At 36.2% G+C, this 23,251-nt stretch overlaps 1 protein-coding gene across 1 annotated transcript in view; it reads left to right on the plus strand.

Annotated features, from left to right (window-relative positions):
* Positions 1-256: 256 nt before the first annotated feature.
* Positions 257-23,251, plus strand: part of LOC129275739 (high affinity cGMP-specific 3',5'-cyclic phosphodiesterase 9A-like) — a 37,711-nt gene continuing 14,716 nt past the window's right edge. The window contains exons 1-6 of the mRNA XM_064109145.1: positions 257-311; positions 2,916-3,065; positions 4,670-4,718; positions 12,217-12,319; positions 16,400-16,539; positions 19,788-19,932. Of these exons, the coding sequence (XP_063965215.1) occupies positions 257-311; positions 2,916-3,065; positions 4,670-4,718; positions 12,217-12,319; positions 16,400-16,539; positions 19,788-19,932 (642 nt within the window). The remainder of the gene's footprint in view (positions 312-2,915; positions 3,066-4,669; positions 4,719-12,216; positions 12,320-16,399; positions 16,540-19,787; positions 19,933-23,251) is intronic.

The following is a 23,251-nucleotide window of genomic DNA, read 5'->3' on the forward strand; positions in this document are numbered from 1 at the left end:
CATATTTGTCTTTTTATCAAACAAGTCATACATTTGTGAAACAATAACTTGGATCTTTCATTACTCCCACACTTCCCCCGTTGCTAGCCGGCCCCCGGGCATCGGCGTGAAGGGCTAATAATACGGCAAGGATGAAAATGATGACGTTATTTGAACAACCCCATTATTGGCCGTTAATTCGCTGCGAATTGCCGACCCAGCTGAGGTGGCGAGTATATATATTTAGGACAGCGCTGCCATAACAAACAGGGCTCGGATGCAGATTGGAGTGTTTGGACTTAACAAGGAGGAATGGGGGAATTGGAATAGGAGTGAGTCGCATGAGAGAAGCTTGGAGGAGGACAGATGAGAAAGAGAAAGAGAGAGGGAGAATGACAGAGAAAGAGATAGAAAATGGAGGGGGAAAGGGAGAAGAGGATGTTGATTATTTCTGCCGTACTTTGGCAAAAGGAAGCAAGTTACAAAAGTATTAATGGTTGTAAATAAGCAATGTGCGTTCGTCATTTACATAGGCGTCCCTCTCACGTCCCTGGTCAATGCAATTTAACAGCATATTTTCTTCAATATCTTTCCATAGAAAGATAATTTCTTCCCCAAATTTTGTCTGAATGTGCAACATACAAAGGGTGTTTCAGAAACAACAATAACTCAAATTTGACTGATGTGTCACTTGCTTCCTTTTGCCAAAGTTGAGCAGATTGGACTAGGCAACTAGTGGGGGGGGGGGGGGTAAAGAGAGAGACAGAGAGAGATGGAGCGGGGTAGTTGTGGAAAATGGGGGAAATACAAATAATTGGGAAATAAATTGATTGACATGGAGATTGAGAGGACATTAAAATTAAGGGAAAGGGGAAGGATAAGCAGGGGTGGGGTGAGAAAATGCTAATAGAAAAATATCCTCATGTCAAATATGTGAATATTTTGTGATGCACTTTCTTAAACTTAACTGAACTCAACTGAAGAGTATCTGAAACCAAGACAGTATCAGGATATTGACTGCAAAAAAAAGGAAAATTTAATATAACACATTGGAAATGTAATTGCTTGTTTTCCAATACGTTATTGGTTACTGAAGACAGTATCCCTTACATCTATAGGTCAGGTGTCTCCCTTGACTGTAACCGATAATTCTCGGAGAATGGTTGCAAAACGATGGCCCCCACGTGAAAGTGAATGTAATAGTGCTCATTCTTCGCAATCGAAGGGGGAAATGATGCAACTTTCACCTTTCGTCTTGTAAAACGATATGACAAATATTGAGAGAAAGAGATAGATGAGGGGGAAGAAGAACTTTGAAAAGGGTCTGGGCAAACAGCCTGAGGTCCTCAGCGGGATAGCTGTAATTCGATGAGAATGCAGCTGGCCTGATTTTATATGACCAACTCCCACAATGTGACAAAAGACTTCTCTTAAAGGAACATGTCATGACCTTAAAAGACAGCAAGAAGTATGTGCAAAATGAAATAAAAATCTCCATTATGACCAGATATGAATATATTTACTTCGCTGCTTCCAGCGTAAACATCAGCAGACACTATATTTCAAGAATTAAAAATGAATATGGATCAGCTGTGAATTGTGACCGGCCAAATAGTTGATATATTTTTCATCTTAAAGGTTAAATTTTGTATTTCAAAAGATTTGAAATTCAAATCTTATAGCTGTATATTTAAATCAGGGTTTAAATCAAAATCTGAAAATTATTTGGCAGGTCACTATTCATAGCATATTTGGATTTATTTTAAGTCTTAGGAATTTAGAGTAGCCAGGAAATTTAACAGGAGTGTTGAAAGTGAGGGAGCAAACTCAGCAAAGCATACGAGTCAGCTTCCCCCTTTTTAAAGAAAATAAAAGGTGGAAGAATATTAAAGGGTGGAAAGGGCTGAGAAGTGACAGTTTTCCCCCCGCCTTTTTTTAAGATACCCTCATTCCTTGGGCCTTTCAAGGCATGGTTTGCCTCTTTCCGACCTTTCAATTTTGAGTGCATTTACAGTGACCAGATTATCGATTTATTAATTTTGCTTATTAAAAATGACCAGGCAAGATGTTACTAGATCCATTAAAAAAAGCTAAAAATATCAGTTACACAACTTTCTAAAAAAGATTTAGAGATTACTTTGTTTGTTGTTGGCAATGCTGACTAGGTGGTAGAAGACAGACAACAACAACAACAAAGATAAGGAACAGAAGATGATATATGGAGGGATTTTACAAGAGATCAGAATTGAAATATGTGAACTGTTTTCAATTGTCAGTTAATCTGTGCTTGCTGTTGAATTTCATGACCTCAGAAGTGCTGAACTAAAGTGAAGATGTATTTTGTTTATGTGTGTTGATATGACAGGGACGAATATATTGAGCATTATATGACACCTAGATAGATCCTTGGCATTTGATTGGTTGTTTGATATCGATCATTCGGACCATTTTACAATGACGTCATTGACCGTGCAATTTAGGATCCATTCATCCTGCAATTTTGGATCCATACGATTTTGTCCATTGCACGCGGGCATTGTACGCGGCATATGCGATAATCAACAGACCAAGCTTGCACTGCATGATCATATTTTGCATCGAAACTGATAAATTTCCTATGAAAAATAATCTAGTTTTAAGTGTCATATGAAACAAATAATGAATGTTCCTTATTTCGTGCAATGGACAGAATACTTCATTTGGTGAAAGATGAAAAGATCCATTCAATGAGGCGTAGCCAAGTTGAATGGATCTTTTCATCGTTCACCTCATGAAGTATTCTGTCCATTGCACTCATAAACATTCACTATTTGTATAATATCTCACCTGATATGGAGGATAACGTGTTAAATGAGAAAGCTTGTTGAAACACATAGTTTTATCAAAAGACAGTAACAACTTCCTCTTGTTTCCCTTTTTTCTCCCTCCTTTCACAGATGTCTTTCGGTCAGCAGCCGAGGCCGGACCTAACGACATTCTTAAGCTTTACAACCAGAAAGGAAATTTGGTCAACATCTCACCCAAACTGGAAGAGAATACACCAGATTCTAGATATAAATTAGATGTGGTAGCGGCTCACTGCGACGGTAGGAGTACGTGTGCCTGTCTTTCTCTTGGTTTGGTTTCTTTTCATATACAGTTTGGTGGTTTCTTATTATTTTATTGTTTTTATTGTTATTTTTGTTTGTGACTGGTAGTTTTATAACTACTTCTACTACTGCTGCTGCTGCTGCTACTACTACTTCTACTACTACTACTACTACTACCACCACTACTTCTACTACCACCACCACTACTACTACTACTACTACTACTACTACTACTACTACTACTACTACTACTACTACTACTACTACTACTACTACTTCTATTACTACTAATGCTGCTGCTGCTGCTGCTACTACTACTACTTCTACTATTATCACCACTACTACCACTACACAATTTCAACCTTTGCTACTGCATTCTTTTACAATTGTTTTCGTGCTCAATTACTGTCTTGTCAACTTGTATTATTATTATTTCACATCTAAAGTAGATCACTGTAGAACTCGCAAACCCATCATTTCACTGATTTTTTTTTCAATCGAAGAGCCTTCATATTATTCAATGATAGAAAGAGTAATTACAATGTCAAAGTGTGAGAAAGCCATTCAAGCTCGAGCTTCTAAATTGTCTTATTTACCGAGAAGGAGCGTTTAAAGGACAAGTTCACTCCAACGAAAAGTTGATTTGAATAAAAAGAAAAATCCAACAAGCATAACACTGAAAATTTCATCAAAATCGGATGTAAACTAAGATAGTTATGACATTTTAAAGTTTTGCTTTATTTCACAAAACAGTTATATGCACATACTGGTGGGTATGCGAATGAGGAGACTGATGACGTCATCCACTCACTATTTCTTTTGTATTTTATTATATGAAATTGGGAATATTCTATTTTTCTCCTCATTGTCGAGTGAAACAACGATTAATTCCTCCCTGAACATGTGGAATGAGCATTGATTAATACTATATGATTCAGTCAAGTTGGTCCTTATTGTCAAATCTATAAAAAATGAAATATTGTATAATTCAAACAATAAAATACAAAAGAAATAGTGAGTGAGGGACATCATCGATAGTCTCATTTGAGTTGTGCATATCACTGTTTTGTGAAAAATAAGCAAAACTTCAAAATGTCATAACTTTCTCATTTTACATCCAATTTTGATGCAATTTTCAGCATTTTGCAAGTTTTATTTTTCTCTATTTATTCAAATCAACATTTTTATGGGGTGGACTTGACCTTTAAGAAAGGGCATTGGTGTAGTGGCCAAGGATAGAACCTGGGGGGGGGGGAGTTTCACAAAGATTTAAGTATGACTTCGAGTCGCACTTAAATGTCTAGTTGCGTGCGTTATAAAAGGCATTACCACATTGGTCAGATCATGAAAGAAGACACGCACTACTGCATATAAATCAGTAAGATTGCGCGTTATATGACATGTACACATCAGGATTTAAATGCAACTGTAAGTCATACCTGGTACTTAAATCTTTGTGAAACATCCCCCAGGACTTTCAAATGTTTAGTCAGGCGCCTTGGACCACTCGGCCACACTTCAAAAGAAGCTGGCACTGCCTTAGTTGTAATACAAATAAAAAGTGTATAATGATATTTACCTCTGTATATTTTTTTCAATAGGAAGTGTAGCAGAGAAGCTGGGCTTTGATATACAAAAAATGGAATCAAGGTAAGTTATGAATTATTCAATTTTATTCAAAATTATTGTAAAATGTGGAACTTCAACAGAATTTCCCAACTTATTGGTTTGATTGCCCCAAATGCTCTATGCTGCTATATTGAACACACTTTCCATTGAGTTTGGTGGTCTGTTGGGGGGACCAAACACATTCTAAAGAACAATGGCATTCCGTGGAACTACTTAATTAAAATTGAAGCTCTCCTACTAAAGATTTTGGATGAATTTAAACAATTATTTCAATAAGGTTTTGAATTTGTGCACCAATGTGAATGTTGGTTATTGCTATTCATAAAACAATCCCCAACCAGCCCATCTTAAAATGTAAAATGAATTAAAGAAGATAATTAGATTAGTAGTAAACACATACATTTACATGTTTTTACAAATATTGTTAGTGTGTGTGAAAAATCACTCGGACAAGAAGACAAATATGTGTGCATTTAATGGCTGATCCAGCTGGGGTGCCACAGGGATGCGTTCTCCCTCTCCTTATTCTTACAATCACCCATTAAACATATATATTTACATTGCTAAATCTATGAAAAGTGTCTTCAGAGTCCCCTCTATTTTCAGATTTGCTCTTTGCGCCCGCTCTATTTGAAGTATCCTGGATCCGCCACCGAAAACCAACATGAACGATCGTTTATATAGAGGTGATACTGCGTTGAATGTTGAGTTTGATGGGTGCATACAGCGGGCTAGCCAGTTGCAAGCAAAGCTTATATGTTTACCTCCAAAAGAAGAAAGGAAGGAAGGAGGCTATGCAATCCAAGAGCAGCCTACTTGAGTGTAAAGGTGGATCCAGTAGTTTTTAAAGGATGGGGGAGGGAATTGCCTTTCAAAGGGCAGGACAGTTCAATTTTTTTTATTAGGGATGTATTCCCTGAAATTCTGAAACCACAAAGTACCTATGGAGATAAATTGTCTTTCTCACTCTCAGAGAGCTATGACAGTAGGCGGTGCTGCACCATCCCGAGTTTGCTCAATCTCGAGATTTTAGCCCGATCAGCCCTCTTCGCGATTAATCTCGAGATTCAAGAAACCCCGTCTGCACCATCCCACGAGGAGCTATATCTGCTCGAGCGAGGCAACAAGCCCGATATTCCGGGCATGCGCACTTTCGGATCTTGAGTTTCAACGGCCCGCGCTTTTGAATAACTTCCCGCGATATGCAAGCAATGAACTCCTTTCACTAGTACTTTCGCCGAATTCAACCGGTGTTATGCAACAATCCTTTCAGCTCAGCGAGTGAAGAAGTGATATATTCTTCGTGAAATATGATGGCGGAGTAGGAGGCAACGACAGAGAGAGGGAGGAGGAAAGAAATGCTATTTGCTCACATTTTGCGAAGGAATAAGACAACACTGCTGTCAGTGTTGTTATTGAATATGACCATCGTCGATGCGATGAGCGCCTCCCCCTTCGGTCTGGTCTCTCCCGGGGTCTCTCCCAAAATCCATTCACAGGTGGGGACACCATCGTTGCTTATACCTTGGTCACATTTGCTCTACGGCGGCCGTACGGCGAGTCGAAAACAGTCGTTTTAACATTTTTTGTACCAACTTCATATAGGTGGTTTGAATCAAAATTAATAAAACGACTGTTTTCGACTCGCCGTACGGCCGCCGTAGAGCAAATGTGACCAAGGTATTATGAACGCTATTCGCATGTATAAAGTTGACTTTCGCACGTGTTTATGTTTTGACCAAGGCGGAAGTGGAACGCGAATTGCATTATGGACTGACGTCATGAATAAATTACCCCGAGTCCAATCTCGAGTGCGTCTGCACCGACGAATTAGCGGGATAATTCGTAAAATAGCGGGCTATTTTGCAAATAAACCCGAGTTGACTTGGGATTGCAATCTCGAGATTAATCCTACGAACTAGCGCGATAATTGCGTCTGCACCGCCAACTATCTCAAGATTTTTCAGATCGGGATAATTTGCCGGATCAGAAATAGCGCGCTAATTTGAAACTTCGGGATGGTGCAGACGGCCCTACTTAGACTTCAAGGGGGAGTGAACTGTGTGTGGTCTCTCATTGACTGTGTGTTATAAATACAAAGTCTTAAAATATACATTTTCAGATATCTACTCATACTACAGAGAATAACTTGAACTATAATTGTATTTATATAGAGAAACTAAAATGTTCTGGGAGGAAAAGTAATTGTTTTGCTACTTGGTGACATAATTATTGCGGTATAAATATATTGAGTAGTTAATTAGCATGTTATCATTCAAGTGGGTCTTCATTACCAGACTACACTAGCATCATGGGTCAGGAAAATGGCCAGGTATGAGTAGTTGAGGACTCGAGATGGCGCTATTGATTTGTATCTGCTTTAAGTTTTGGTTTGCTTAGAGTAATGTCATGTTGAAAGTGATTTAAAAGTCACACCCTTGATACTATGATTAATCCAAATTGATTGAAACTCTTTTTAAGAAATGAATGATACATAAATACTACAAAGTATTGCAGTCTAGTGGTTTTAATCCTCACCCGAATATCAGAGTTTCGTGGTTCCAATCCCAGTTATGTAATTCCCTTTGGCAGGGATTTCATACACAATTTCCTGCATCCTCGATATATGGCTGTACATCATGAGATGGCCAGGGTAAAAATGATAAAATTGCAGTGCCTTGACCACGCTTGAGAGTTGTTTTGTGTATTCTTTGAGTCACATTATTTAGTAAAACAAAATGACACTATAAGAAGCACTCTTCTATCTTGGGTGCTCGCGTGAGGTTCAGAACTGTACACAGCATTTTCAATCACCTACCATTTTGTTTGCCCCAACTTGAGGTCTAAGGGGGCTAAGCCCCTAACTTCATGCATGCCTTTGAGGTCTGCCTGCCACTAAGCATGCTAAGGAATGAGAGTTTGCCAACAGGACAAAACATTTTATTCTCAGCCTATTTGGAGAGCATTCCAGTGTTCCGTTAGCTAACATTTACTGACACAGTTTCCGCTATCCCTTTTTCAGATTCTATTAGTTAGGATTTGTCCCTTTTGGCGGTTTTATCCTTGTATATAATTACCTTTACTCACGAACTGGCACACAAAAATTGGTTTTGAAAAAACATTATTTTCATTTTCATGAATTTTCCATAAACTCCATTTTCACAGAAAAATAAAGATTGTTTAGTCTTCATGGTTTGATAAATGTTTTTTTTTATTTGATTTTATCATGTTTGTCAAAAATCGTTTATTTTTCAAAATTATATCAGGGTTTTGATAGTTTTCTATCAGTGTTATTTTGGAATAATGAGTTATCTGAACCATTTCATATTTTTAGGTGGTATTATTTCATTAGATTGATTGATTATTTTATATCCATGCAACAATTGAACATACAAATGAATAAACAATAATTTTTCACAGGAGTGAACAAAAGCGCGCTCCAAATAATCATTAAGTTGGTTGAAGCTTAAAATTGATTTAATAATATTTCATGGTAAAATAATTACAGTCACTGCATAGCAGAATAATAAGCCTGTTCACGGTTGTAAACTGCGCACGAGCAGAAAAAGGTCATTGGAGACAACCATGAAGGTACCTTTCAAATTCACTGACATCTAGGCATTTGTGATTTGATGATTATTCATGTATTCCTTTCAAAATATTTATCACATCCAAGCTGAAGAGTAATAAATAGAGCCTTCATAATCACTGGTAGTTGACAGTAGCCTAAACAATAGTCAAATGTGCCAAAGGCAGACAATAAAACAGATTTCCAAACTTTATCCCTGATGTACTATTCTAGTCACCTGGTCTATACAATGCCTTTTGTTCTTAGAATTTGAATACTCTACCGGTAAAGCTTACGCAACATCTACATTTGAAAATGATAGTGCTTATCCTAATGAAAAATCACAAAGGTCATTTGAGAAAAGTTGATCATGAGCTAACCGTGAACTGGCATATTACAGTCACTGCATGGCAGGAGACAGTAAAAATCAGTCATTTGATTTTATTTACTGAACTTGTGTTCCAAATCGTGTAAAGCAATCTCTTGAATAACATGATACAATTAAAACAAATGTAATATAAACTGTTAGGGCCTATACATTTATCAACAATATTATAATTTTAATGCAAACTCTTAACAGATATAATGTAATTTTAACAGCCTTTTACCATGCTCTCATGGGCATTCTAAAGAAAATGAAATTTGAAGATTAATCAAATTGCAACAAGCAGAGATTTCACCATGTTTGAAAAAGCAAAACAAATCTATGCCGAGACAGCGTTCATTGACATTTTCATGGGTATCTTATGGCCCTTACAGTTGGTTTTGCAATCACTGCTTGCGGGCATCGTTACATCAGCATACCAAAAAAACAAACGTTTACGACGGAATTCAATTCACGTTCAGGTCACGCGTGATGAAGCGTAACCGAAGACATTTGCACTTTGCAAGCACACGTAATTCAACACAATTGTGTGTCTTTCGAAGCTTGTAAAAACATATCGGCATGACGGTCACATACGCGAGGATGTGCACGTGGGACCAGGGCTGACGCCTGCATGTTTTATTTAGTCGGTAAAAGCCCAACTATCACGAACGGCTGTTTAGACATGACGGCGAGGGATTAGTTGAATGTCAATCAAGATCTTTCAAGATTTGTCAGGGGTAAATAATGAAAGGTTAGGTTGATATCTTGGATGTGAATTGAAATCCAGAAAACCTGGATTGTCACTTGAATCCCATAAAAAAGCCCCTCACCATCCCAAAGGAGATGCTTTTATTGATAAACGCGATTTGCAAAGTGCTAAATCTATCAGTACTTGAATGTTCATTCTTTTTTTAAATTAAATCGTCAGTGTATTAGTTTTGATTCGTTTGCAAAGAAGGTTAGAATTGTCTAACCTTTTGATACCAATTGCTATGGGGCAATATTTGAAATGATATTTTTATCATATAAATTTTTTTTATTTTTGATGGATGATGAAATGTATAATGATTTATATACAAAATTCATACCTCTTGTATATTTCATATTTTCAGTTTACCATTCATCAGTTGAAATACAGTAGAATGAAATTCATTTACATAATTTGCAATTGTCTAAAGATATTCAGTTGTAGATTTTTAAGATTTGTTTTCTATTACATCATCTTCTGTTCAAAGAGATATTCATATATAAACAACATGAGTGACAAGGAAGGGCCAACTTATAGATAATGAAATAGAGAAATGTAAGTGCTTGCATGTATTTTGTGGTGAAATACTAAGAGAGAAAAATAAGGAAAGAGATAGAGAGAGCTAGGGGGGGGGGGGCTCTATGAGAGGTCGATAAGTGAATATTAAGTGAGATATTTAATTAAATGATGATGCAATATGCAGAGTATTTTCGCCTATTATGCTAGCAAGGTTAAAAGACCCTTATAGATATTTCATTTACCGTATTGGAAATATTAATGCATGTGGTAAATTCACCCTATTATTTGCTGGCAAGGTTAGCAGATTCTTTCCGTCGGCCTGAGTGCATCATTTATTTCTACGTGAATCGTTCTGCCGCCATTACTCTTTATTAACCATTCTATCCGGATGAAATAAATAGGATTAAAGGCCTCTTTTCTTCTGCCTGGGTGTGGTTTATTAAAGATGTGGTGATTGCTGTTATGAAAAGAAAATCTTTTAGGTTGGAATTGTTAGAGAAGAAAATCTCTCCGACGATCGGCCCTGACATTTAGAAAGCCGAATCTTAGGGGTTGATAAGGCTGTGAGATTAAACTCTGGCGTTTGCTGCGAAAACACAATTTCAGCCAAGGTCGTCAAATGTTCAGCAGTCATTGGAAATAGCAAAACTTTGATTTGATGATGTAACCAGAGAAAATGTTTGGTATGAAATATTTTCTCTATTGGAGTTTAGTCAAAATTCATATCGACAAGTTTATAGAAATTTTTTAAAACAAATATTTGACTTATCTCTTGGGGTACACCAAAGTTATTGTATAGTACTACTCTCCTTTGGTAGAAAAAGATGTCAGGAATAGGGTTGGATTTTATTCCTGGCGTACTTTGTAGATTTTCTGTTGGAGCAATTGCCACAGGAGCAAATGCCTAGAAAGCTACATGTAGTTTGAAAATGAAATATACATTATTTTTTGTTTTTTTGTGTTTATTTTTCACCATGCAAAACAAATATTCACATCTACAAAATATAGTTTTAAATTTGCATATAACAATACTTAGTATGAACTAAGCATAAAGCAATATATGTTTAAAGGACAAGTCCACCCCAACAAAAAGTTGATTTGAATAAAAAGATAAAAATCCAACGAGTACAACACTGAAAATTTCATCAAAATCGGATGTAAAATAAGAAAGTTATGACATTTTGAAGTTTCGCTTACTTTCACAAAACAGTTAAATGCACATCCTGGTCGGTATGCAAATGAGGAGACTGATGGCGTCATCCACTCAATATTTTTTTTTTTAAATTATATGAAATATTATATGAAATTATCCCACTGTCAAGTGAAACAACAGGTAATCCTCCCTTAAAATGTGGAATTAGCAATGTTTAATACTATATGGTTCATTCAAGTTGGTCCTTATTGTCGAATCTGTAAAAAATGAAATATTGTACAATTCAAACAATAAAAAAAAGAAATATACCCTTTTTACACACGCTAAAATTTCCTTAACCCCGTACTATAGGTGGGGCTAAATTGCCATTTAGCCCCACCTATAGTACGGGGTTAAGCTTAGCCCACTTTCTTTTTACACAGCATTTTTGCAAAGTGGGCTAACCCCACCTTTAGTACGGGATTATTTGGCCCTGCAAAAAAGCAGGGTTATCCCAGCAATTGCGGTGCTAAGAGCGATAGTACGGGGTTAAGATCGCTAGTGTAAAACGAAAGTGGGCTAAGCTTAACCCCGTACTATAGGTGGGGCCAAATGGCAATTTGGCCCCACCTATAGTACGGGGTTAAGGAAATTGTAGCGTGTGTAAAATGGTACGAGTGAAGTACTTGTACTACGAATGATCGACAAAAACCACTAGTCCGGGGTTAGCGAGTTTCGTGTGTGAAAAGCAAGCATTCCTTATCCGGGGTTAGCAATAAAAATTTGGCATGTGTAAAAAGGAAAAAAAATAGTACGGGGTTAAGGATAGTACGGGGTTAGCGATAGTCCGGGGTTAAGAAAATCCTGTGTAAAAAGGGTAATAGTGAGTGAGGGACATCATTGACTGTCTCATTTGCATGTCACTGAATTGTGCATATCACTGTTTTGTGAAAAATAAGCGAAACTTTACTTAAAATGTCATAACTTTCATTTAACATCCGATTTTGATGAAGTTTTCAGCGTTCTGCTAGTTTAATTTTTCTCTGTTTATTCATGACAACATTTTTCTGGGGTGGACTTGACCTTTAAAGCACAGAGTCCTTGAAATAACATAATAGGTAGGTAAATCATTACTTTTTTTCTATCATTAGATGATTTAAAAAAAAAAATCTCTTGCTCTTTTAGGTTGGAATTGTTAGAGAAGAAGGTGCTGATCGATGGGGGAGAGATCCCGACTGTCGTCTACGAACTCCGCAATAAAGTAGAAGAATTCAGGGATAAACTTGAGGTAAGATATTGTTCAAATTGGCAATGTGGGTAGCAGAATTGTTTTATTGGTCGATAGTCATTATTATCCCATGGAAAATATGTTTTTTTCTATAACTGTAAATATGACCATGGACTGTTAACTATGAAGTGTGGGTTTTGAACATCATCACATTTGGAGCATTAGTTTGCAAGACAATAATCTACATTTGCCGCTTCTTACCCGTGAGTGGTATTGGTTTAGTGACTAGGAAGTTGTAAAAGAAATCTTTTTCACATTTGTGAATGTAAAATGGTTGATAACTGAACCTGTACTTGAAAATTGATCATTCTAGACCTAAAAATGGAAAATATTGATTATTCTCTGTTTCCTATCTCGATTGCCTTCATTGGATTGCGGGCAACTGAGAAAGATCTCCAGGGCCCGTTGCATAAAAGTTACTATTATGGTAACGTTGCCAGGTAACAATGCTCATCAGCCAGTCAGAATCGAGGATTCTGTGCAAGTTAACATTGGATTGCAAAGTTACCATAAAGGTAACTTTTATGCAACAGGGCCCAGAAAAGGTTCATATTAAAGTTAGCAAACAATTAAACATCAAATTGCGAAAGAATAATCTGAATCATTAATGCTATTGCTTGTTTATAGTTTCAATACTTGCATCAACATTATTCTAGAGTTCATGGTTACCCAATGACGCTCAGATATAGAGGAGTGATGCCCTGGGGCCTGGTTTTATCAAAGTTGTTATGATATAAACAAGTTTGCAATATCAGTTAAAAGTTACTGAAATCCTTCAATCTGATTGGCTGATAGTGAATTTGTTATTATAACAAGTCTTTATGAAACGGAACCCTGTCCCAACACACTTTACTCTGCAATCTTAGGTCACTCCCGATCTTCTTTTCTCGAGGGTGTCCAAAACGAAACCACCAAGATTTATGACCTGTCATGAGCTGCCAATTTCAATTTCTAAATCAAAAGGAAAATACAGAATAAAGGATACCTTAGGGACATCCTGTTATCTGTATCTGTTCTCTATCTTCAGTCTCCCCCATTTCTATCTCTTGCCTTCCATTACAAAGACTATCAACATCGTATCACTATGAGGATTGCAGTAAGTGCCCTTTATTCATTGCATAGATATGTCTGTTTGCATTTATGAGGTGCAAGGCGTATGAATATTGCATCACTCATTGAATTTGAAATTCTTTTTTCGATTGCATTATTGATGGGCTTTGCGGCGTTTCTGTCAGACGGCGTTTGGCAGGGCGATACGCTGGAGTGATCCGATGTCGAAAGACGAAGCAATTCCCCAGGCCCTATTTATCTTTATCTACGTTGGACAGGGTCGTGCGAAAATCTCTGAATGATTTATGACGAAGCGACTCGTGTTACCCACCAAATGAGCGTAAATTGGCAGCGGAAGGAATGGAGAATTAGAAACGATAAAAATTGATGTTGTTAACTTTCCTGCATGAATCAACTTATCAAATAAATTTGGGGAACATAATAGCTTGAGGCTAAAAATAATTTTCCTTCATTCGATATGAGTAAAGATAGGAAAGAGATGGTCCCTTATTCAGGCTTCTTTTCCAATTTAGGGCACAAGATTGAGGGCAAGTGCTTCAAGACTTTTCATAGTTGTCGTTGATCAGCCAAGATGTACCCACAGAACATAAACTGGTTTTTAATTTAGTACCTTTCTAATAGTGCAAAAAATTGCAAAGCAAATTTGACTTTGAAAATTTTCTGAGAGATTTATAATATGAGTTTTGTTCTTACAGATTAAAAGAAGTAAAACAAAATATCAACAAAAAAACTTTCTTCTAAAAACCATTAAAGGCTTGTTCTTTTATTCATGTATATTTTAATTGGGAAAAGGGAAATAAAATGAGACAAATGATTGAATATTTATTATTTATACTTTTTATTAATGAATTGATCCCTTCCCAAAAAATCTTGTAGTAAAGTTTATTCTGCATGATTTTTTTTTGTTTTGAGAAATTTTGTTTCATAAATTATACAGGTTCAAGAAAATCACCCATGATGATGAAGATGGTACTGAAAAAAAAATTGTTTTTCTTTATGTTGTTGTTTACACTTTGGGGTCAATAAAGGGTTGCACTTTTTAGTTTAATTATGAAAAAAAATTCTTATAATTTTGGTGTGCTTCAGAAAATTTCTGACTCTGGATTTCCATTTCTTCTAAAGTTTATTTTTGTTTTGCAGTATTTTTTTTACATTGTCTTGTCAGTGCTGTTGATTGCAGTATTTTTACAACAGTAATATTTAGATATTGTTTGGAGAAAAGATTATAACCCATAATAATGAAAAAAAAAAAGGATTTTTCCATGGCCCTGTCTTACAAAGAGTTACAATTGATCCAATCGATAGTAACTCTATGGAAATCAATAAGTGTCATAATTTTTTATACAGGAAATTTGTAAAATGTCCTTTGTATACAAAGTAGAACACACCATATTGTCAAGAAATCAATGAATTTGTGGATATACATTCATATCTATAATTTTTTTTGAACAAACATGCATTTTATATGTTGACTTTGCTGGCTTTCCAATGTTGCGATCAATCGCAACTCTTTGTAAGATGGGCCCCAGGTATATTTTGGTTATTTTACAATGCTGTGTATGGGGAGTATTTTCATGAAACAAATAGTTTGTGATGTTCACTGGCTATCATGAATAATTGTGAAATCCTTGCATGTGATTGGCTCAGGACAAGACAGTCAATGGAAAAACCACTTAGAAGGTGCATCATGAAACACCCCTCCCCCTGATTGTGGGCGTGTCGTGGTCTCGTGGTTCTGACTCTTGCCTTTTACACAGAGGGTCGTGGGTTTGAATCCTAGCCATGGCGTGTTTTCCTTCAGCAAGAAATTTATCCACACTGTGCTACACTCGACCCAGGTGAGGTGAATGGGTACCCGGCAGGATTAATTCCTTGAATGCACGAGCGCTGAAAGGCAGCTCGAGTTAAAGCCAGGGTACTACTACTACTAATAATAACAATGCGCCTCGGAATAGATTGTTTATAGATAGATGGCGCTATACAAATGCCTATATTTATTATCATTATTTCATAAAAATCTGCACTTCAAAGCCTGTATGCCACAGCCTTCTCAAGACCTAAAATATCCTTATATAGACCCTTGATCCCTACCCAGGGTGCAATTTAAATAATATATTGTCATGTCGGTGCAAGAAAGCCCTTAATACCACACTTTCGTGCATCGCATGCATGCAAAAATTCCCTTAAGGCCACCGTGCACCTTACAACCCGACTGGTTTACGACTGGTCTGCGACTGAGTAAGGGGGAATGAATCGCAAGGTGGTCAGAAGAGAACTGTGACATCACATTTCCCTTCAGACCAGTCGGGTCGTAAGGTGTGCGGTGGCCTTTACCAGCACGCACTGTGCATCGCGTACAGGCGTTTCTGCATCGATGCGGTGCGCAAAAAAAAATGTTTTGCTAAGGGCGTACTTGCACCAACAATGAACATCGACTGTATACTCTCTACAATGATGACATATTTTAAGGTAAACAGATAATGCATATTAGGTGCTGTTCTCACTACATTCCTAAAACTAGTTTAGTGGAAACTAGTTTAACGCGTAGTGAGAACGGTCGAAGCGGTCTTGGAAGCAATCTTCCAAACCAGTTTGGAAAACCACCTCGCGATGTAGTTTTCAAGATCGCTTTGCTTCGTTAAACTGGTTTTAGCGTAAGTGAGGACACAACTGTTCTTCGGGAAGCGATCTTCGCACATTTTGAGTGCGCTACTCCACACAACAGGTGTAGAATGCCTATGCTGCGGTTTCGAATTTCGCGCAAAACGTGTCACCCCACTGAGAGCGTTTCCACAGCAACAAGAGCGCTTTACGTGAAGTGATTTTGAAAACCACTTTTGTGGGATCAAGTGGGAACGCTAGCAAAGCGATCTTCCAAAGTGGTTTCCTGAATCGCTTTCCAGTAAACTAGTTTTAGAAAGCGTAATGAGAACGGCCTCTTACTTGTTTATTGAATTTTTTGGCATGATCCAGTATTATTCAGGGCTTTAATTTGGTTGATTTTCACAGAGCGTGGAGCATTTGAGCTGGCTCGGTCTCACCAAGGAGTTCGTCGCCAGCTCTACCAACCATTTGCCTTTCTACAAACAAAAACTCAGGAAGACGCAAGAAGAGCAGAGGAGAGTCTGGGAAAAATTCAGCAAAATCTCGTGAGTGGCATTTCTTGTACCACAGCACCGCATTTCTTTCACCATTAAAGGGATGGTCCAGGCTGGAGATATTTCTATCTCAATAAATAGAATAAAATTCACAGAGCAAAATGCTGAAAATATGATCAAAATCGGATAACAAACAACAAAGTTATTGAATTTTAAAGATTTGCATTATTCCGGTGAAACAGTTTTAGGCATGTCGTCATGAATATTCATGTGGTTTGCTGATGATGTCATATCCCCACTTGTTCTTTTGTATTTCATTATATGAAATTAGGTTTATTCAAAATTTTTCTACCAAGAACTAAAACAATTGGATTGACATCTGATTAAGTGCATTAGTTATTTATTGCCGCAACTTATTTCATCATTACAGAGACACATCATTTACACATGTATGAAACATGATTTCATGGAATAACATAAGAAAAAAGCAAGTGGGGATGTGAAATCAGCCCACCTAATGATTATTCATGACAATGTGCTATAACTGTTTTCATAAAATATTCATAAACTTTCAAATTCAATAACTTCGTTATAATTGTTATCCGATTTTGATGAAATTTTCAGCATTTTTTGCTCTGAATTTTACTCTTTTTAATAAGATATAAATATTTTCAGCCCCGACCATCCCTTTAAGACAACGCATCCATTAACACCATATGCATGACATAAATCTTTAGCACCTCATTTATTACACCCTTATACATTCTACCTTAACACCATTAAAAATGCATTCATTATCACCATAATATCAAATCACCTGTATAACACCCTTATAACACTGAATATATAATACTTATTAATCCTATAGCAGTGTAACTATAACCTTATAATTACCAATCATATTTATTACCAATATAACACTGTACACCTGCCGTAGAAGTTAATCAGTAGCACCAGGTATATGTGTATTTCAGAAGTTTAAAGATTGAGAAAGTAGTGTATTAATATATCACCCAAAAATATTGAAACTAAGTCATAGGGGCTTGCTTGCCTCTAATACAATCATTGCTTTTTCTTGGCAACCCCCTCCATTATTTTCCATGTACTTATTTGCCAAAATCACTTTTGTAAACCTCAGCTCCTGACTAGTTACTATTTATCCTTCTATTTTTTTTATGTATTATTGTTATTATTATTATTGATATTTAACTCTTTGTGATAATTTAACTCTGTACTGTTACTTTGATTGTATTTTGTCACGTCGGTGTAAGAATCCCTTAGCAAAACATTTTCACGCACCGAATCGATGCAAAAACGCCCTTATGCAATGCACTTACACTTGCTGCTAGGAGCGTTTTGAAAGTGTGGTGTTAAGGGCATTCTTGCACTGACATGACAATTTATGAACAGAAAATTAATAGATCTCAAATCTTCAGTTGCACCTCAAAACAACAAGTATAGTGTAAAGGGACATAACTATACAATATGCATTTAACCTTTTTAAAATGATTTTATACAAACCAAGTGAGAACACACTTTAGTGGGAAGTAGTTTTGTGTAAATTCTCCCTTTTATGTCATTGCCAGTCATTCCATAAATAAAATTTTAACAAATTTTTAGTAATTCCACTTCATTCCTTAAATGTACTAAGATTCAAAAACCTGTTATGTACTGAACTTTTTTATTGCATCTTAGCAGTGAAATGTTGTTAACCAACAAGTGCACTGAGAAAGAGAGAGAGAGAGCGAGCATGCATAATGGGATTTTTGAAAGCTGAACCATTTTATTAAATTTGTTTTAGAATTCTCAATGCACTATTGTTGAAAAAAGCGAGAACATCTACAATGCTTCCCAAAAGAAAATCAACAAAAAGAGAGAAAAATGAATGATGGACTCAGAAGATAAGAGCAGGAAGCAGGATTCAACGTCGAATTGTCAAATATCCTTGCTTGACAAGGTATTGTGGGTAATTGAGTCAGTCATGGATACGTAGTTGCAATCAAACGGTAGAATAGCTCACTGGAGTGAAAGACTATTGCTTTATCGTTCAAGGTTGTAGTAATATTCCAAAAGCTACCGATGCCTTTCCTCTAACTGGGGAAAAGCGAGCAAGTTGTCACAGGCAAGAGAAACAATTTCACGCTTGCCAAATTAAGAAAGCTTTACAAATATGACGCTGCTTCTGTGTTGAAGCACGCTTTGGTATTCAAGTGAAGCAGAAAAAAAAATTAGGTTACAAATTCGACACTGTTTTTGTTTTAAAGCCTTTTCTGATATTCAAGCAGATCAGAACAAAGAGAGAATTGTTTTTCCAGCTACACTAGTTTTTATTTGAAGTGTGTGCAGTAACATATAATCAGTAAACTTGCCTGACTGGGAGAGTTTTCTTGTTGTCCAAATTTTATCTTGGAATTTCCTTTCTTTGGTTTGCAAACACAATGCATGGATCAAAGAACTCATCTGACTTTGAAGATCTTTTTTTCCTTCAAATTTTGGTGGGCCCTTTCCTTTCTTGTTTTAAGATGAAAACACAATACATATAGATTTAAAAACTCATTTGACAGGGAAAGTTTCTTTAAAAATTCAAGACACTTTTCCCCCAGTTGTTGGCAACCTCAATTCATAGATCAGAAAAATCATATTATTGGGATTTTTTTCTGTTTTCTTTGAATTTTGGGGAGCCTTTTCTCCTTTTTGTTCACATACGTAATACAAAGATATGAAAACTTGGTCGATTGCAAGGTTTCTTTTCTAATTTCTATAGGCACTTTTCCTTTCTTCCCTCTTTCAAATTTCAGCATGGCACTTTTCTCCCTTTGATTTCAACAATTGTAATTCACAAGTTACACAACACCAAGATCCGAAGGCTTATCTGAGTGGAAGAGATGTGTTTTCTTTTCCAAATCTTTAGCAGGCACTCAATGAGCACTTTTCTTCTTTTAAATTTCAGTGGACCATTTTCTTCTTTAAAATTTTCAATGAGCACTTTTCTGCCTTTTTATCTAATTTCAGTGGGCACTTTAAGTTTCTTCCTTCTTTCAAATTTCAGTATGGCACTTTTCTCCCTTTAAATTCAACAATTTTAATTCACAAGTTACACGATACAAAGATCTGAAGGCTTATCTGATTGGAAGAGTTGTGTTTTCATTTAAAAAATTTTTCCCAGGCACTTCAGTGATCACTTTTCTTCTTTCAAATTTCAGCCAGGTAATTTTCTTTATTGTATTCACAAACAAAATACATAGATCTGAAGGCTTATCTGATTGGAAGAGTTGTGTTTTCTTTTTCCAAATCTTTAGCAGGCACTTGCAGCTGACTGACGATATCCGGGAGTACCTGAGACAGCCGACGTTTGACAACTGGCAATGGGAGGACGCAGAGATGATGCTGCTACTTCAACAGATGTACATAGACTTGGACTTCATCGCAAAGTTTAATATAGAGGTATGACTTCAGACTAGAATGTTTCATAATAAAACTATGTGCAAAGCTCCACATGACAGATGTACATAGACTTGGACTTCATCGCAATGTTTAATATAGAGATATGACTGTCAGACTATATGTAGAGGTATGACTTTAAAAAAAAAATGTTTTATAATAAAACTATGTGTAAAGCTCCACATGACAGATGTACATAGACTCAGACTTTATCTCAAAGTTTAATATAGAGGTATGACTGGCAAAGCCTGACTTTAGTTTTGATAAAGGGTCAATTGTGTGAATTATACTTAAAGTAATCATTCAACATTCCAATTTTAAAAACTCTTATCCGTTTTATCTTTTTTTTCAACCCCCGATTCTCTGTAGACATTTAAATATTCAAAGCAAAAATATCTAGCCCCCTCACTAGATCTTTTTTCAACCCCGATTCTCTGTAGACATTTAAATATTCAAAGCAAAAATATCTAGCCCCCTCACTAGGTCTTTTTTCAACCCCTGATTCTCTGTAAACATTTAAATATTCAAAGCAAAAATATCTAGCCCCCTCACTAGTTCTTTTTTCAACCCCAATTCTCTGTAGACATTTAAATATTCAAAGCAAAAATATCTAGCCCCCTCACTAGGTCTTTTTTCAACCCCAATTCTCTGTAGACATTTAAATATTCAAAGCAAAAATATCTAGCCCCCTCACTAGATCTTTTTTCAACCCCAATTCTCTGTAGACATTTAAATATTCAAAGCAAAAATATCTAGCCCCCTCACTAGGTCTTTTTTCAACCCCAATTCTCTGTAAACATTTAAATATTCAAAGCAAAAATATCTAGCCCCCTCACTAGGTCTTTTTTCAACCCCCGATTCTCTGTAGACATTTAAATATTCAAAGCAAAAATATCTAGCCCCCTCACTAGGTCTTTTTTCAACCCCAATTCTCTGTAGACATTTAAATATTCAAAGCAAAAATATCTAGCCCCCTCACTAGGTCTTTTTTCAACCCCAATTCTCTGTAAACATTTAAATATTCAAAGCAAAAATATCTAGCCCCCTCACTAGGTCTTTTTTCAACCCCCAATTCTCTGTAGACATTTAAATATTCAAAGCAAAAATATCTAGCCCCCTCACTAGGTCTTTTTTCAACCCCAATTCTCTGTAAACATTTAAATATTCAAAGCAAAAATATCTAGCCCCCTCACTAGTTCTTTTTTCAACCCCCGATTCTCTGTAGACATTTAAATATTCAAAGCAAAAATATCTAGCCCCCTCACTAGGTCTTTTTTCAACCCCAATTCTCTGTAGACATTTAAATATTCAAAGCAAAAATATCTAGCCCCCTCACTAGGTCTTTTTTCAACCCCCGATTCTCTGTAGACATTTAAATATTCAAAGCAAAAATATCTAGCCCCCTCACTAGGTCTTTTTTCAACCCCAATTCTCTGTAGACATTTAAATATTCAAAGCAAAAATATCTAGCCCCCTCACTAGGTCTTTTTTCAACCCCAATTCTCTGTAGACATTTAAATATTCAAAGCAAAAATATCTAGCCCCCTCACTAGGTCTTTTTTCAACCCCAATTCTCTGTAGACATTTAAATATTCAAAGCAAAAATATCTAGCCCCCTCACTAGGTCTTTTTTCAACCCCAATTCTCTGTAAACATTTAAATATTCAAAGCAAAAATATCTAGCCCCCTCACTAGGTCTTTTTTCAACCCCCGATTCTCTGTAAACATTTAAATATTCAAAGCAAAAATATCTAGCCCCCTCACTAGATCTTTTTTCAACCCCAATTCTCTGTAAACATTTAAATATTCAAAGCAAAAATATCTAGCCCCCTCACTAGTTCTTTTTTCAACCCCTGATTCTCTGTAAACATTTAAATATTCAAAGCAAAAATATCTAGCCCCCTCACTAGTTCTTTTTTCAACCCCAATTCTCTGTAAACATTTAAATATTCAAAGCAAAAATATCTAGCCCCCTCACTAGTTCTTTTTTCAACCCCTGATTCTCTGTAAACATTTAAATATTCAAAGCAAAAATATCTAGCCCCCTCACTAGATCTTTTCTTCAACCCCAATTCTCTGTAAACATTTAAATATTCAAAGCAAAAATATCTAGCCCCCTCACTACGTCTTTTTTCAACCCCTGATTCTCTGTAAACATTTAAATATTCAAAGCAAAAATATCTAGCCCCCTCACTAGGTCTTTTTTCAACCCCAATTCTCTGTAAACATTTAAATATTCAAAGCAAAAATATCTAGCCCCCTCACTAGGTCTTTTTTCAACCCCTGATTCTCTGTAAACATTTAAATATTCAAAGCAAAAATATCTAGCCCCCTCACTAGTTCTTTTTTCAACCCCTGATTCTCTGTAAACATTTAAATATTCAAAGCAAAAATATCTAGCCCCCTCACTAGATCTTTTCTTCAACCCCAATTCTCTGTAAACATTTAAATATTCAAAGCAAAAATATCTAGCCCCCTCACTACGTCTTTTTTCAACCCCTGATTCTCTGTAAACATTTAAATATTCAAAGCAAAAATATCTAGCCCCCTCACTAGGTCTTTTTTCAACCCCAATTCTCTGTAAACATTTAAATATTCAAAGCAAAAATATCTAGCCCCCTCACTACGTCTTTTTTCAACCCCTGATTCTCTGTAAACATTTAAATATTCAAAGCAAAAATATCTAGCCCCCTCACTAGGTCTTTTTTCAACCCCTGATTCTCTGTAAACATTTAAATATTCAAAGCAAAAATATCTAGCCCCCTCACTACGTCTTTTTTCAACCCCTGATTCTCTGTAAACATTTAAATATTCAAAGCAAAAATATCTAGCCCCCTCACTAGGTCTTTTTTCAACCCCAATTCTCTGTAAACATTTAAATATTCAAAGCAAAAATATCTGGCCCCCTCACTAGGTCTTTTTTCAACCCCAATTCTCTGTAAACATTTAAATATTCAAAGCAAAAATATCTAGCCCCCTCACTAGGTCTTTTTTCAACCCCTGATTCTCTGTAAACATTTAAATATTCAAAGCAAAAATATCTAGCCCCCTCACTAGTTCTTTTTTCAACCCCAATTCTCTGTAAACATTTAAATATTCAAAGCAAAAATATCTAGCCCCCTCACTACGTCTTTTTTCAACCCCTGATTCTCTGTAAACATTTAAATATTCAAAGCAAAAATATCTAGCCCCCTCACTAGGTCTTTTTTCAACCCCAATTCTCTGTAAACATTTAAATATTCAAAGCAAAAATATCTAGCCCCCTCACTACGTCTTTTTTCAACCCCTGATTCTCTGTAAACATTTAAATATTCAAAGCAAA

This window comes from Lytechinus pictus, chromosome 14 (genome assembly GCF_037042905.1).
Source record: "Lytechinus pictus isolate F3 Inbred chromosome 14, Lp3.0, whole genome shotgun sequence".
In the NCBI taxonomy this organism is placed as follows: Eukaryota; Metazoa; Echinodermata; class Echinoidea; order Temnopleuroida; family Toxopneustidae; genus Lytechinus; species Lytechinus pictus.